The sequence below is a fragment of the Alternaria arbusti genome (assembly GCF_024043155.1).
Source record: "Alternaria arbusti strain BMP 1465 chromosome Unknown scaffold_1, whole genome shotgun sequence".
Lineage (NCBI taxonomy): Eukaryota > Fungi > Ascomycota > Dothideomycetes > Pleosporales > Pleosporaceae > Alternaria > Alternaria arbusti.
Window position 1 is genome coordinate 122,233 of NW_026249941.1, and position 16,026 is coordinate 138,258.

Here is a 16,026-nt window from a genome sequence, read left to right on the forward strand (position 1 = left end):
ATGTGTGTAGTTATGAGGTCATTGAAAGCTGACTACTGGCTCGCAAGCGAACTGTGGTTTCCTGCAAACTGTATCTAAACGGTCTAACATACTCTATGCATATCATCACCGTTGCTTACCTCCGACCTATCATCCAGGAGACACGTCGGTCTCGCGTAGAACTCGTTATAACCCAACGTCTTCCATAAGCCAATTTAAACCTCTTCGATTGAGATCTCAACAGGAATCGCTTTTCGCAGTTCAGACCGACAAGTAATAATATGCGAACAAAGGCTGAAGAGTTCTTTGAGAAGTTTCGCAAAGTCGAAGTTGTGTGTCTCTTTCTGACCCTCCAACAGATAGCGATCGATAGCCGGATCTAGCTTGGCGATCCCATCTATAGCCTGCACCAGACGAACATACATGCCGCTTTCATGGAAATCAAGGCGCTGGTCAAACCCGAACAGTCTCTCACGACATACGGGACAAGTGGCTCTGCCTCTCTTAAGGTGATTCTTGAGACAGACGGTACCGTGAACGTGGCCGCAGGGAGTACGGATAGCTGGCTCAGTTCTATTCGAATGCGAGAAAGACACCCCGTAGTCGTAATAACAGGCATAGCAACGGCGGTCGGTCTCATCATTCGCTGCCATTGCTTCTTCGGTACAAGGTTTGGTGAAGTTCGATACCGCTGGGTAGATTGGTGGTCGTTTACTAGGTGAGACCTCACTGCTCGTGTCGGAACCAGAGTCGTTATCTTGAGAGTCGAACAGTACAGTGTCCTCCATATCGTCATTGTCTTCTTCAGCACCATGATCGTTTTCGCCTTCTGTGGCCTCGTTGTCGCTCCCGTCATAAGAGGACGTTTCGCTAAAGGCACCGTTTCGCTTATCAAGCACCGCATCTAACTCACCGATGAACTCTGCTTGCTTGTACCGACAGCAGGTCAAGTATGAAACCATACCGGTGAAAAGGTACCACTCCAGACACGTAGAGCTTCGACTTCCTTGTTCATCGAGGTACTCTTTGTGCATCCGATCGCTCAGGCCCTTGCGTAAGCTTTCATATTCCAATGTAAGCTCACGATAATGCCCTTCGGTTGGATACTGTTCTTTGCCTTTAGCTTGACGTTGCTTTAGCCATAGTATTCGGGCCGCGAGGTAGGGATGTGCGATGGACTCCTCGTATGTGTCGATGTCTAAATTGAAACGGGGAGGGTCAATAAGTTTGAAAAAGGGCTGACCTTCGGCGCGATACGCCAATGTCCGAGCGAACAGTGCTGCATCTGCAGTGTAGGCTCGATAGTAGTCTCTGGTCCTTTCCCGGTGCAACATCGGCCATCCGTCAGAGAGAGAAGCGATCTCCGTTCTCACTTCAGATGAGTAATTAGACGCTAAACCTTGATCTAGATTGTCTAAAGAGACATGATTAGCCTGGAAACAGGTGTACAAAGTCAGTACATGCATTGCATTCATTTGGCTTCGGGAATTGACTAACCACGAATGTAAGCAACGGTTGAGCTTCTGCCGTGTGTACTGAGTCAAGATCAAGGAGTTGCAGTCCAACGTGCTGCAAGACTTCGAACAATACTCGGTTGATGCGGGTTGTTGAACGATCCAACAGTTTGAGATGTTCTTCGAATTCTATTCGCGCGGCGACATCCATCGTGTTCATTGACTCTGGTTCAACACAAGAGCTTGATTGGGGCGCGTGGATGGGCCAGATGTATGGGGTTTGGATTGCTATTCTGTACCGTTTGTCGATCAAGCAGGCAGCGATCTAGCAAACTTGTGGTTTGATAGCATATCACACACCAAAAAAATAAACGAGTCTGCAGACTGAATTAAGACAGAAACCTTTAAAGTAGGTAACCTGGCGTTAACGTAGGCTCTAAGATATCTTGTCTTTTATTAAGTTAACGTAATAGTACTGTGAATAAGTCTGAACATAGAAGAACTCGTCAGAGAACACCCACTATGGAGCAATGAAACCACATGGTGATCGAGCCGAAGTAGCAAAGCAGCCTGAAGCCTAATAGCCCTGCGAAGAATCTCGGGCAGTGAAATGCGAAATTCATGTAAAAGCTTTGGTGAAACACCCCATCGCCAAGTCGTGTTGTCATCAACGTAAGCTATTTCGCATTCCTTGGGGTAACTCCCATAAGACAAGTATTGACCAAGATAGGTGCACATTTTCGTATGACGACCTAAGACGCACCGAGTAACCCGACGAATTTTTTCATCACGTGGACAAAAGGACAAAAGGCATCAGGCTCCAGCGCAAGAATTAGAAAAGACGAATGCAACGACTCCAACAGCCGCTGTTAGCTGTCTTGGTATTCTGTCTTGCATCAAGTACTGCTCCTCAACGGGGCGATAGCTTGGCTTTAGGTCGCATGGTCTTCGCCGACTACACGCTGCATTTTGAGTTCGCGATTGTTCGGTCCTTGTAGCCTGGTGGTGTCAACCTTGTTCAAAATGTTTCAAAGCCCAGTTACAGGCCAGGAAACATGTTGATCATGGTAATCGCGCCTACGAAGCTGGGAAGCTGTACCGAGTCCCACGTTCGTCGATAATCGTCGACATCTTGGTACCACCTGGGCAAAGCTTGAAACCGTATGGGAACGATGGAATCGTAGCATGAGGCATGCTGGTCGCTATATGGTAGATGGTCATGAGGCGTCGATGGAATACAGCCATCATGACGAGACCAACGGTGCGTCTGATGGTGATTAGGCAAGTGCCGGCCAAACAAGATACCAGTATCTGTAAATTATGGCAAGGATACTGCAAGGATGCAATAGACCAAATGTAGTGGAAGTACTGCCCGGGCACAATCGGAGAGCGCCAGCGCACCTCGTGACGACACGCCCGGGTTTGAGGGTCGCATGATCTGGTGTCGCATAAGTATTGGCTGCACCCTTCGCCGGATGATGATCGCAAGAACGTGATACTCACCGCCATGGTCACTCTATATATTGTCGCTAGCACTTACACTGTCTGCTAAATACGAAATCCAAGAGTTTGAACGCATCAGTTTGTCTGCCCTGTCGATGTCGAGAGCCTGAGGTGCGACATCTGTTTTGCCCCGCCACCCCGCCTCCTCGGCTGTGGCGCCCGTTATCGCTTATCGCGACATTTCCGCATCCGTCTTCGGCGCGTCATCTGCTCCTTCGCGTCGACACGCCTCAAAGGGTGGGCAGCCTCCCCTAGGAGCGTCTTACGTATCTCGAGCTTGAGGACAAAGAGCCTCGTCTCCTTTCACTCGCCCAACGCGTAGTCACTTCTTTCACCCTACCCGAGCCAACACCGGCCAGACGTCCATCAGGCGGCACAACTACACCATCCTCACGTCACGATCTCCACCAAGCAGCAAGAAGCGAGACCTCATAGATTAGCCGTCCGAAAGCCTCGAAGAATCTTTCGTCCCATAGCGCCAGGCGACAGTCGTATCACTATACCACCACTAATATTGCGATCGACCCTCTGTAGTACACCATGCCGAGCTCACCAACGCAACCATTCCCTCTCTACCTCTTCCCTAGTCTTCCCTTCCGCCGCCGCCGAAGCTCTGCCATCAGCACCTCGACCACCTCCGCATCTCCGTCCTCCTCTCCGCCCCAGCCGACCTCTTTCTTGACGGCCCAACCGAACTCACATCTGCGCTGTCAGAAGTGCCTAGCCGACCTCATCCCCACGTCGGCTATCATAAGCAAAGGGTTCACTGGGCGTCATGGTCGCGCATACCTTGTAGGACCTCCATCGGCATCCAGCGCGTTTGCTGGCGGTGACATGTCAGCGACAGGCTGGAAGGCGGGCGACCTACCGAACACTTTGACGCACAAAGCCCACGCTCGTCAGCTCGTCACGGGTGCGCATACCGTTTCCGATATTAGCTGTCGCAGCTGTGGTACCGTGTTAGGATGGAAGTACGTCGATGCTGCTGAAGAGACTCAGAAGTACAAGGTTGGCAAATTCATACTGGAGACGAAGAGAGTCGTCAAAGGCGCGGAATGGGACGAGAGCGTAGAAGAGGAAGACAACGGCATGGTGCTGGAGAAGGAAGGTGACATCGAGTTCGATTCGCAGGACGAAGACGAATGCGAGGACCTCTTCAGTGGCATCTGGAGCCCCCAACTTGCGAGCAAGAGGAGGAAGCGCCGTGCCTACGGTGACATTGACTTGTCGGTGTGAGCTTGTCGATCCTTCCACATCCACATTGCGAATGCTTCTGAGCGTATATTACGGCGCATACCCTACAACTCAACACGAGAAACGAACGAATACCCCGGAAAGATAGATACACTTCCACTTTTGATACCCAGGAAAGGCGCATGGTTATGGCGTAATGGCTTGCTTTTTCTCAACGACATGCGTGTGTACCTAGCTTATGAATCATGGTACACTGCGATAATTTGATCGTCACCAACTTGTCCACAAACAGATCTCTCCGTGCATTGATGTCTTGTGAGCCATGAATCATGCCAGTAAGCTGTCAAGGCTGCGATACTCTCGCTTCCCCGGGATAGCCAATATGCCGCGTTCACAACTTCGCACTTGCGCCCTTTTCTCCCTTTGCCACCTCAGCAACCTCACTTGAGCTCTCAGGATTCCACCCAGCAATCACGTCCTCCACAACATTGATCTCATCCTGTCCCCACACCAACCCGCCAACTGCTTTCCACTCTCCACCATCCGTCTGTCTCAGCACACGATACGTAGGTACGCCGCAAAGACCCAAGTCCTTAGCCTCCGCAGTCAAAGCTCGTAGTTTGGCTTTTACCTCGGGCTCGTTCGCACGCGCGATGAGGTCCGCACCATCGAAACCGCCTTCGTCAAGAACAGCGCGGAGTACGGAGTCGTCGGACACGTTCTGGTTGTGGGACCAGCATGCTTCGACTGTGCCTGATCAGCATGCTGCATGACATGTGTAGAATGTACCGAGAAAGGGCCAAAGTGCGACTTACACAATAACTTCGTCGTCTCCGGCTCTACGATAGCAACCCTCAACACAGTCGGCGTCCGAATGGGAAACGTATCGGCCCAATGAAACTTGACCTGCCGACCACCATCCTGCGCACTAACAGCATTCCAGTACTCCGTCCAGTCCGCGTGATCTTGTCTCGACCACTTCGCCTTTGCAGGACTAACCGCCGACCCTGGTAGATTCGGCGCGCCGATCTCTCTAAACAGAATACCCAGCAGGAATGGCTTCATGACAACCTCCAGTCCCGAACCAAAGTTACTCTTCAGTCTGTCCAGTTGTGTGTACCCCAGAAACGCCCACGGACTGCTGAAATCGAACCAAAACTCCACCTTGACACGACCGTGAGGCGTGTTCCTAGGGATGCAACGAGGCATCAAACTCTTGAGTCCAGGGACACCACTCCACGCTTTCCCAGCTGAAGAAGAAGAAGAAGACGAAAGAGCAATTAACGTCGCCTCAACAAAATGCATACGATCCTGTCCCCAAAAGAATCTCCCTTTCTTCTCCTTGCCATCAACCCCCGTCCAAACCGCATCCGGGATCCAAAACCCAGGAACACCAAACGCACCTCTCTGGATCGCTTCTTCAGTGCTCTTTTCCAACTCTTTCCTCGCATTCACATCAGCAAAACACTCTTCTCCCAACCCTTCCACCCCACACTGCCTCGCAATTTGTAGAAGCGTCGTGTTGGAATTCACATCTTGGCCGTCTACCCAGTAGGCTTGGAATAACCTATCCGTAAGCAGCCTCCTCTTTTCCTGGTCCTTCACACAGTACAACAAACGTAGTGCATTGACTGTTTTGCGGGGGTGCTGGGGCGGTGGGTTGTATCGGATGTTGTATCTGCGTAGTGTGCGCTGCATACCCTGTGCTGTAACGGCTTTTTTGGTGGAGTTGAAGACATCAGAGGCGGAGCCGCCGGCGCCTTGGGGCGCGGATGTTGCACGGTAGATGGCGCCTAGGAGGACGGGTTTGTAGATTAGAGTTGAGGATGTACGTTGGGCAAGGGATTGAACGCGGGTCGAGGCTATGTAGGCGAAGGGGCAGGAGATGTCGTAGTTGAACTCTAGGGTGGGGGCGGCTGGCGCCATGGTGGTCGGAGGTTGGGTTGTAGATGACGGCTAGTTGTTAAACTGCAGTACAGAAGAATGGATAAAGATGAGTTAGTCTACAGATGCAAACCATGAGTAAGCTTGGGCGACTGGTCAGCTTCAGCTCGGTATACTGTAGCGTTGATGTGGGGTAGATTCAGGTACAGCCGAGGTCCAGCTATGCGCCGGAACACCAACACCTTATATCATGGAAACTGACTCAGAGAATTGATATATTTTTAGTATCCACCTTTTACGAACGATGTTGTCGTCTACCGCACGTGATCGATGCCTCTAGTCTATGCATAGTTGAAGCTAGTTCTGCAGAGTGGACAGCTCGAGGCATCACTACTCTTGAACCACTTAAACAGACAAACGCCGTGGAACAAGTTCTTGCAAGTGTGACACTTCTTGTCAGGCAACTTGCGATCGGATCCGACTATACTATAGCAGATCGCACATTCGATCTGGCCCTTGAGCGCTCCATCGACGTTCCTCTTGAACGTGGTCAGCGCATCGATCAGGCTGCCGTTGAAGATCGTAATAGCTCCCAGAGAAGTTCTCAGCCATGATTGCCATTTCTGCTCGTTGACGGCAACGCGATTAAGGCCTTCGATGTGGGCATTTGCAAGAGGGAATGCGGCAGGCAGAGAGATCCTCATCGCCATGGTTTGTTCGTCGACAACGTAGGACGCAGTGATCTCGCGTGCGCGGTTGACGACCTTGACCGCGAATGCTGAATCGGGCTCAGATGCGGCCTGTTCCTCTGACCATGTGTTGACTGCGTTGAGGGCGGCCACAATCACAGGTGGTGACACGTACTTCTCCGTCCAAGGCTCGAGCGCGACGACTATGGCGCGCGACTTGCAGCTCTTGAACCAGGTCTTTGTCAGAGATGGAACGTCGCGCAGACACAAGAAGTACAGGTGTGTAAGTAGCCACTGCAGATCGCGCTTTGGAGGCTCAACATCTGCTTCGTATGTCGTGATGTCAAATTTGGAGACGTCGACCGGCTTGTTGTGCGCGTGGCCAAGAAAGTCGAACATGAAATCGAGCAGACCTGGAAGGTATTCACCTTCTCTGATGTGCTCAACGTAGTCGTTCTTGACCTTGAACGATGCATGTTCCAGGTGATCGAATACCAGCAACCAGCTCAATAGGTAACCGCGCAACGGCAACGGCACACTGCGTTCAAAGTTAGCGTCAGCAATCGCTGCAAACGTAGGCGCGTCGATGATCAGAGATAGCAACTCCTCGGGTAAACGCGCGGTAGTCTTCTCCAATGCCGCATCGATAGATATCTGCTCTTGAGCTGCGGGAATCTGCTTATGCAGGATGTCGAAGGCAGTTTGCTGAACAGGTTGCGACTCCACGTAAAGAAGAGGGAAAAGTTCTTCAGTGGACTCCAGATGCTTGAGCGACACCTTAGAAATCTGGCGCGCCAGCACATCATTAACCATCTTGAGTGGTTGATGGAACTCATCCGGAAAGTGCTGCGAATGCTTCAAGATATTGATAAGCCCATCAGCAACTGGTTGCTCGTTTTCTTTCCAAGCATCGAGAAGATCGTCGTTGGGCTCTTCGGCTTGCGTCAAAGTTCGGAGCTGTGCGTATAGTTTTAGGGATGCGTGCACGAGAGGAATCGGGCTATCCATGCCGGACTCGTTTGACTCCAGCTCTTTCGTGGTCGCCCAGATTCCGGCAAGTGCACCCAAGATGCCAGCCCAGTGCTCACCGTACATATCGCCGACCAATGGAAGCAATACTGTCAACGCGCGACACAGTTCGGCCTTGACAGGACGCGAGAGTGCGTCTTCTTGCAGCCACGGTACCACATGCTGAACAAACCGCATAAGACGAGGACCGGCGATGCTTTCCAAGATCCCCTCTTGACCCATAACACTGTTCAATAGAACAAGCTGCTGTAATGCCTCTTGCGACTTTTGCAGGGCATCGATACCTGTCAGATCGGCGATGACCTCATTACACATGCGCTCACAAGCCTTTGCATATGACAGTGGCTCCTTGAAAGCGTTCAGCAACGCAAGAATCTGGAGGGCGTTCTTTGAACTTCGCGTCGTTTTGAGCGTTTCCTGAAGTTGAGCAGTCTGTGAATTCTTCCAACCAGCGATCTCAATGGCATCAGCGATTATGACAGCGTACGCTCGTGCGTGATAGTAAGCTGGAGATGTCGCGCTGGCGTCTATGCTCGCCAAGAGTGTGTTGGCCCAGAACAACAGCGTAGCGTCGACGTCATCCTTCGACCACGTCGCAGCAAGGCTCTTTAGTTCGTGTGTCACAAGAGTTTGAGCATCCGTGATGAAGGTCATGGCCTCGGCTTCAACGTCTGAGTTGTAGTGCGCCCAGAAACCGTTCGCGCCAGCGAGACCAAGATTATCATCTGCAAGTTGTACAGCGATCGCAATGTTGCGGAGATAGGCAGCCCGAAGTTCAGAAGGAAGCTTGTCCATGGTGAAATAGTCGGGGTTCTTGAAAAGCCTCGCCACGTATTGCGTGATTCTGTATGCAGGAGAGTAGCCATCGGCGTCTCGGGACATGGTTCTGATCGTGGAGGGCATCTGTCCATCCTTCACAAGATATAAGGCGCCACCAAGGGGATTTGTGATGGCCAGAGATGACTTTGGTACAGCATTGAGGAATGGCTCTAGAGATGCATTCCAGTCGTCGATGCTTGGGAACACTTTAGCAGTCTCATCCCAGTCACTACCAGCTTTGACAGACTGCTTTGCCAAGTCAACCAGAGTCTCGACCGAGACCGATGTGGGCGTCGCGTCTCGCAGCCCTTGCTGAATGAGATTGTAAATAGATTGCTTGGAATCAGATCCGGATGATAGTATTGTCTGAATGGAAGCATTGACGGCTTTGGCGTCCTGTGCCACTTCGTCATCTGGAGACTCCGAGGCGAGAAGTAGGCCTTGCAGAAGGCCGGAGCCTTGAGGACTGGCGACAAATTCTCGGAGCATCGGCGGGTTTGACTTGACTATCTGACGTAGGCCCTGCAATGAGTACGGAGCCTGGTGCGATATCGAGAGGGTTTCCGTCATGTAAGCGAGGATCTCATCTGTTGTTTCTGGGGAAAGTATCTTGGCTGGCGATTGAAGCATACGGTTGAACGAGTCCCATTCGGTAGAGCCTTCTACGGCTTCGCGTACGTTGGCAGTAATGTACTTCTGCAACTCAGGGTCCGAGGTTGCAAGATCGAACGAGGGCGGGATCTTGGAAGAGGTAAGAATTGCTTCAAGGGCCTTGGTCTTCGCGGGAGAGTCGGTCTCTTTGAGAACAGTCTTGAGCGACGCGCTCCACGCATCCTTGAAATACGCGCGATCGGACTTGGTATATAGTATGTCGATCAGGTATGAAGACGAAGGAGATAGCACAAGACCCGGGAGATCCTGTTGTATGAATGACTCTAGGTCTTGTTCGGATTTGGTAGATGAGATCAGGCTAGGATTTCGTTTCGGCAAAACCGCGATGGTGCCCGCTGCGCCATATGGCTTTCCATTTCTGTTCTTGAGTACTTCCAGAGCTTCCCCAAGTATTGACGAGCAAGCTTGGGAACAAACAGATTGTAGCTTCGCCAAACTCTCGATCGTGAGCGCTCGGTCTTGTATAGTTGCGAAGCGTGTGGCGTGTTGAATGACGGTCGTTTGAGACTTCTCGTAGTCTTTCGACTGCTCGGGGGCCAGGGTTTTGATAGCATCAATCAATTGTTGTGAGAGAGTAGGCCATTGCTCTTCTAGCACGACGGCCATTCCTTCAATACCTAATGCTTTAGAAAGCAGACCTGGAGCATTAGAAGGCACAGCCCAATGCGAGGTCTCTAGCGTCGATCGCAAGTACTGCGTTATGATTGGTAGTACCATCTCCTGGAGGAGCTTGGTCTTGTCCTCATCACTCAGTCGCTGAACCAGATACCCAGCCACTTCCAGGTACGCTTTGAATCCCGCTTCGTGATTGTACTTTGGCTCGTCCTTGCGGATAATGCCACCGTGCAGGGCGTTCAGCAGCTCCACGGAGTCGGTACTGGTTTGTGGCAGGACTTCTTCTGGTATGATCTTTAACAGTTCAGGTATGCGGGCCCAGATATCACGAGGTCCTAGTTGAGAACCCTTCTTCAGGAATTGCCGTAGGCGTCTGTCCACCCCAGTCTTGCTCTTGTAGTCGGTAGTCCACACGGAGGGGTGTTTGGAGGTGAGAAGGGTCAGAGACTCGACGTAATCGCCGACAGAACCGGTCTGATCGGAGTTCAGCCCCTCAGCTAAGTAGGCTTTGCTCAGGGTATCGAGATTCTCCTGGACAGCAGCGTCCTCCTTCGCAACGCATGTCCTAAGAAGACGGTGCACTGCGCGCCGTATGCCAGCGTCATTGTATGAAGCAAATTGCCACAGCTTCTTGTCGCCAATCAAAGTCTCGTAGTCGGCGTGGTATTTAGAGAGCTCCTCGGGCTGCAGGTTGTTCAACAGGCTGCCCAGTAAGGATATGCAGGCCGAAATGACGCGGCTGTACTTTGCTTCGGCGTCATCTTTGCTGACTATCCGCTCGTCGCTCAGAGTCGCCGTGCTCTCCTTGTCCACTGCATCGCGACAGTACTCTAGTATGGGCTGTTGGTAGACCTTTCGAATGCTCTGTAACTTTTCGGGCGTGTTGAAGACTTGTCGGAGCGAGGTCTGCGTCGCGTCGACTACCGATCGATCGCTGTCATACAGACCACATAGCCAAGCTGCCACGCTCTTAGGCATGTGTCGTGCTATGCGCTTGCCGGCGGATACGGCGAATTGGCCGTGGACGAGATGGGCATTCTGGCGAACGGCTTTCGCGTTGTCGATCGAGGTTCGCGGGTATATCTTGATCCATGCCTCGAGCAGGCCCTCTTCGACTGGCTCTTGCAGTGACGATAGGTAAGATTGTATGTCCTCCAGCGCCTTGGCCTTGGTTGTGCTGTCTTTCTTGGACAGGTTGCGGAAGTAGACGACGACGTTTGGGTCCGAGATGGCGGAGAGGTCTGGGGGCTCAGACACGTAGGACAGGGGCGACGTGCTCGCGCTGAAGGCTGCTGATGCGCCGCCGAACGCGCCGAAGGAGGTCGTGGCCGCCCGCGCGCTGCTCGCCTGGGCCTTTGTTGCACGCTTTGACATGGCGGGGTTGGGTGAGGGCAGTGCCACTCAGGGTCGAGGTCGGAGGAGAGGTAGGCGGGATGTCTTTGTGGCGACGAAACAAGTGAAAGCCACTGCAGCTACGTATCCAAATACACAAAAGAAACACACGCTCGCACGTCAGTCACCATGGCAGAGGCTTGCGGATTACGCGAAATATGCGGCTCTGCTTGATGACGGCACCAACTGTGGGTAGCGGAAGACGGTGGGGACATCCCTGCCCTTTGGCCAGGCCCGATCGGTCCTAGCGTTGTCGCGCTGACCGCGACCGAACTTCGTCTGGAGGCAACGCACACTCGCAACTTCTCTTCATTTCCACCAACTCCCCTCCGCTACAACAAAATCCGCGCGGGCGGTGGACCATCAACATGAGGTTCTACATCGATAACCTCCCCGTGCTATTCCCATATCCCCGAGTATATCCAGAGCAATATGCCTACATGTGCGATCTCAAGCGCACCCTGGATCAGGGTGGCCACTGTGTCCTCGAGATGCCTTCAGGAACGGGTAAAACCATTTCTCTGCTCTCGCTCATCGTCGCTTACCAGCAGCACTATCCTGAAAAACGGAAGCTGATCTACTGTTCGCGTACCATGTCCGAGATCGAAAAGGCCTTGGCTGAACTCAAGGCGCTGATGAAGTACCGCACTACCGAGCTGGGCTACGAGGAAGAATTTCGGGGTCTTGGATTGACCAGTCGGAAAAACCTCTGTCTGCACCCGTCCGTCAAGCGAGAGAAGAGCGGCACCGTAGTAGACGCGAGGTGTCGCAGCTTGACTGCTGGCTTTGTGAAGGAGAAGAAGGAGCGCGGCGAGGATGTCGAGCTTTGCGTGTACCACGAGAACTTGGATCTTCTGGAACCCCACAATCTCATACCGGCTGGTGTATGGACTTTCGATGGCATACTGAAGTATGGTGAGCAGCAGAAACAGTGTCCTTACTTTACAGCCCGGAGAATGATGCCATATTGCAACGTCATCATCTACTCCTACCATTACCTCCTAGATCCCAAGATCGCAGACAGAGTATCGAAAGAACTATCCAAAGACTGCATTGTCGTTTTCGACGAAGCCCACAACATCGACAACGTGTGCATCGAATCTCTCAGCATCGATCTTACCGAGGATGTACTCCGGAAAGCCACTAAAGGTGTCAACAACCTCGATCGCAAGATTACAGAAATGAAGACCAGCGACGCGACCAAGTTGCAAAATGAATATGCAAAGCTAGTCGAGGGTCTCAGAGCTGCCGATGAAGCGCGAAACGAAGACGCCTTCATGGCTAATCCAGCATTACCAGACGATCTCCTCACAGAAGCCGTACCCGGCAACATACGGCGAGCAGAACACTTCGTTGCCTTTCTCAAGCGCTTCATCGAGTATCTCAAGACGCGCATGAAGGTTCTCAACGTCGTCGCAGACACACCACCAGACTTCCTCAAACATTGCAAAGACTTGACCTTCATTGAGCGGAAACCACTCCGATTCTGCGCCGAACGTTTGACATCGCTTGTCCGCACCTTGGAACTCACTAATATTGAAGATTACCAGCCGCTCCAGGAGGTCGCTACCTTCGCCACGCTAGTTGCCACATACGAGACCGGCTTTCTCTTGATCATCGAGCCTTTCGAATCAGCAACGGCAACAGTACCAAATCCTGTTCTACATCTCACTTGCTTAGACGCGGCCATAGCCATCAAACCTGTCTTCGAGCGCTTCTACTCCGTCATCGTTACTTCCGGAACCATGTCTCCGCTGGACATGTACCCACGCATGCTCAACTTTAATACCGTTGTTCAAGAATCGTTCACCATGACACTCACACGGAAGACATTCTTACCTATGATTGTCGATCGCGGTAACGATCAGAACCAAGTCACATCGCAATTCGAACACCGCAACGACTTGCAAGTGCAGCGGAATTTTGGCAACCTGCTCATTGAGTTCTGCAAACTGACCCCAGATGGTGTCGTCGTATTCTTCCCATCATACCTCTACATGGAGAGCATCATCTCAGCTTGGCAAGGCATGGAAATTCTTGACACAGTCTGGAAGTACAAGCTCATCCTCGTCGAAACACCCGACGCCCAAGAAACCGCCCTCGCGCTAGAAACCTTCCGCACAGCCTGCAACAACGGCCGCGGCGCCGTCCTACTTTGCGTCGCGCGAGGAAAGGTCAGCGAAGGAATCGATTTCGACCACCACTACGGCCGCTCTGTGCTGTGCATGGGTGTACCATACCAATACACCGAATCTAGGATTCTGAAAGCGCGATTGGAGTTCCTGAGAGAAACCTACCGCATCAAAGAAGCAGACTTCCTCTCCTTCGATGCCATGCGCCACGCAGCCCAGTGTCTAGGTCGCGTCATTCGCGGTAAAGACGACTACGGAATCATGGTCCTGGCGGACAAACGCTTCAACAAGAAGCAAACCCAGCTCCCCAAATGGATCCAACAAGGCCTCGACGCTAAGAGCACAAAGCTGTCCATCGACCAGGCTGTAGGCGCCGCAAAGGCCTTCTTGAAAGACATGAGTGTTCCGTTCAGCCGAGCGGAAACAGAAGGACACTCGTCGTGGTCGCTGGAGGATCTGGAGGCCCATCAGCGCAAGAAGGAGGCTCATGGTATTAGTGGGACTGATAACCCGGCTATGCGCGCGTTGGAAGGTAGAGCCGAAGTCGAGCGCATGGAGGTTGATGAAGTGGATGAGTTCGGGGGCACGGCGGATGTTGATGCTGAGATGGCTGAGATGGCAACTGTCGATGCATAGAATGGCGCAGACGACAAGCCAATCCCTCGTGGATATCCTTACATGAAGGGCGGTGTTAGTGAGACCGGCAATTCATCATCGTAGCGCTTGGGTTGGATAACGCATCTTGGGCGCGCACCAAAGGGTGATTTGAAGTATAGTAGAAGAATAGAATTGAAGGCGCATGATAAGCCGCGGTCCTAAGATCATCCACTTGACAGATGTATGCGTGACTTTACGGTGAGGTGCATGTCAGAGTAGGCATGTAGAATCGGGTTACAAATATCGCATTCAACTATGAACCTGTCAGGACATAACACCCTGCTAGGAAACCATACACATTCCAAGCGACCGGACTCCATGCGTGCTACTTAGGAAGAAGAACCAACGCCCCAGTCCGCCATGCAGAACTCCTGAGGAAAAGAGAAACTCGGACCATATGCTGTGTTGTAGCGACAGACACCAAGAACCCTAACCACGTTCCATCTTCTCAGCACGTTTATATCTCCATATCCATGAACAACCATTTCTTGCTTGTCAACTCTTCGCCCTGGCTGAACTCGTCGAGCGTTGTGAGGCCGAAGCCGATCCAGCCCAGATCCTTCGTTACGTTGGCCAGAGCGGCTTGGTCGACGTCGCGGTCGATGCACAGGACGAGACGATCGCAGGAGAAGTAGTCGACTTCACAAAGTTCGAGGAGGGCCATGAGACTGTGGAGCGTTAGTATATCAATACCGAGGACGCGAATATTGACTTACCCAGCCTTCAAATCTCCGTTGATGACGGATTCATCGAAGAAGATGAACATGGCCCTCTCGTCTTCCCTCTGAGCAACGAAACCCCGGAACCTGATGCCACCAACGTAGTCCCACATCTCAATGTAGTCGGCTATCGCACCCTTCTCCTCCTCGAACCGCACCATTTCAGGCGCAGCAGAGTCAGTCGAAGAGTCCGAGTAGCGACGAGCATCAATACCGTAGTCGTTGGTGATAGCGGTGGTTGCAGTCGTAGTGTTGTCATATGGCATACCCATCACTAGCGAGTTCTGGCGATGCTGGCTCCCCTCACCCAGGAATACAGATCGCAGTGTCTCGCAGAAGAGTCTCTCACACTCTCCCGTGATGGTGTATGCTGCCCCCCCTCTGCGCGCCTTGCCACCTTGGGCGGTGGACGCGTTTTTGGCGGCGAGGGGGGGACTTGAAGGGGGTGATGGAATTCCCTGTGAATGTTAGTAGTGCCACCTACATAGAACGTAAGGCGTGGACACACCGAGCTGACCTCAGGAACACCACCCGGCCCCGGCAGACGGGGTAGTGGAGTAATGGAAGCCGTGAAGGCTGGCAGTAGCGGCGTTTACGGAGTAGCAGCTAGCGCGGACATTGCTCGCGGACGAGTACGAATGAATGCTACTATTACTACTCATACTACTACTGCTTCGTTTCGTCATCGCCATTGCTACAGTATTGCCACGGTTGGTTCGGTATTGGTGAAGTGGGGTAGTGGTGTCGAAGACGGTGGTGCGTAAGCGAGATTGTTCTTTGAGGTAGTTGCGGTATTGTTGTGTAACAGAGGGCTTGAGTCGACGTTGGAGTTGGGCGAAGATGAAGAGGAGTTGGGTTATAGCGTTGTGGGGTCTTTGGGGCTCGTGCACGCGTCTCGCACTCTGAATGGCCCGCCACTAGCGCTAGAATCTTCGCAATCTCGGAAGCCTCGGTTCTGCATTTTATCGTAATGACTGACGTGAGTTTGCGAACGTCGGAACCGAAATGTGAACAGCAGGGTTGCAGCATGTCACCTCGATCATGTGGCACTTTTGCAGACATGGCGCGTTCTGGATGTTGCTTGAAGATTGTGTATTACTACCGCTCGTACATCTCAACCGGAACACCGTGTAACTTTTCAAAGTAGCTTCCTCAGCGAACCTTTGCCCTTTGGCAACATCGCCTTGCTATATCACTTACAGACCCGCCATATGGAAAAGACATTGGCGAAGAGGACTGAGAGATCCTTCCTCCTTGCACACATCTAATGAAACAACCCCAGATTATG

At 52.3% G+C, this 16,026-nt stretch overlaps 6 protein-coding genes across 6 annotated transcripts; 2 read left to right on the top strand and 4 right to left on the bottom strand.

Moving 5' to 3' along the window:
- Nucleotides 1-194: 194 nt before the first annotated feature.
- J4E86_000047 (uncharacterized protein) lies at nucleotides 195-1,644 on the bottom strand (the record flags this gene model as incomplete). The annotated part of the gene is made up of 2 exons (XM_051440624.1): nucleotides 195-1,340; nucleotides 1,477-1,644. 2 exons carry the CDS (start codon nucleotides 1,642-1,644, stop codon nucleotides 195-197), a joined length of 1,314 nt encoding a protein of 437 aa, XP_051306795.1.
- Nucleotides 1,645-3,770: 2,126 nt separating this feature from the next.
- J4E86_000048 (uncharacterized protein) lies at nucleotides 3,771-4,172 on the top strand (the record flags this gene model as incomplete). The annotated part of the gene is made up of 1 exon (XM_051440625.1): nucleotides 3,771-4,172. One exon carries the CDS (start codon nucleotides 3,771-3,773, stop codon nucleotides 4,170-4,172), a length of 402 nt encoding a protein of 133 aa, XP_051306796.1.
- A 349-nt stretch (nucleotides 4,173-4,521) lies between these two features.
- On the bottom strand, nucleotides 4,522-6,056 carry J4E86_000049 (uncharacterized protein; the record flags this gene model as incomplete). The annotated part of the gene is made up of 2 exons (XM_051440626.1): nucleotides 4,522-4,877; nucleotides 4,946-6,056. The coding sequence occupies 2 exons, from the start codon at nucleotides 6,054-6,056 to the stop codon at nucleotides 4,522-4,524; spliced, it is 1,467 nt and encodes a 488-aa protein (XP_051306797.1).
- Nucleotides 6,057-6,355: 299 nt separating this feature from the next.
- J4E86_000050 (uncharacterized protein) lies at nucleotides 6,356-11,212 on the bottom strand (the record flags this gene model as incomplete). The annotated part of the gene is made up of 1 exon (XM_051440627.1): nucleotides 6,356-11,212. One exon carries the CDS (start codon nucleotides 11,210-11,212, stop codon nucleotides 6,356-6,358), a length of 4,857 nt encoding a protein of 1,618 aa, XP_051306798.1.
- Nucleotides 11,213-11,598: 386 nt separating this feature from the next.
- On the top strand, nucleotides 11,599-13,998 carry RAD15 (DNA-dependent ATPase of the nucleotide excision repair factor 4 complex; the record flags this gene model as incomplete). The annotated part of the gene is made up of 1 exon (XM_051440628.1): nucleotides 11,599-13,998. The coding sequence occupies one exon, from the start codon at nucleotides 11,599-11,601 to the stop codon at nucleotides 13,996-13,998; it is 2,400 nt and encodes a 799-aa protein (XP_051306799.1).
- Nucleotides 13,999-14,476: 478 nt separating this feature from the next.
- On the bottom strand, nucleotides 14,477-15,010 carry J4E86_000052 (uncharacterized protein; the record flags this gene model as incomplete). Its single annotated transcript, XM_051440629.1, has 2 exons — nucleotides 14,477-14,687; nucleotides 14,736-15,010. 2 exons carry the CDS (start codon nucleotides 15,008-15,010, stop codon nucleotides 14,477-14,479), a joined length of 486 nt encoding a protein of 161 aa, XP_051306800.1.
- Nucleotides 15,011-16,026: the final 1,016 nt, after the last annotated feature.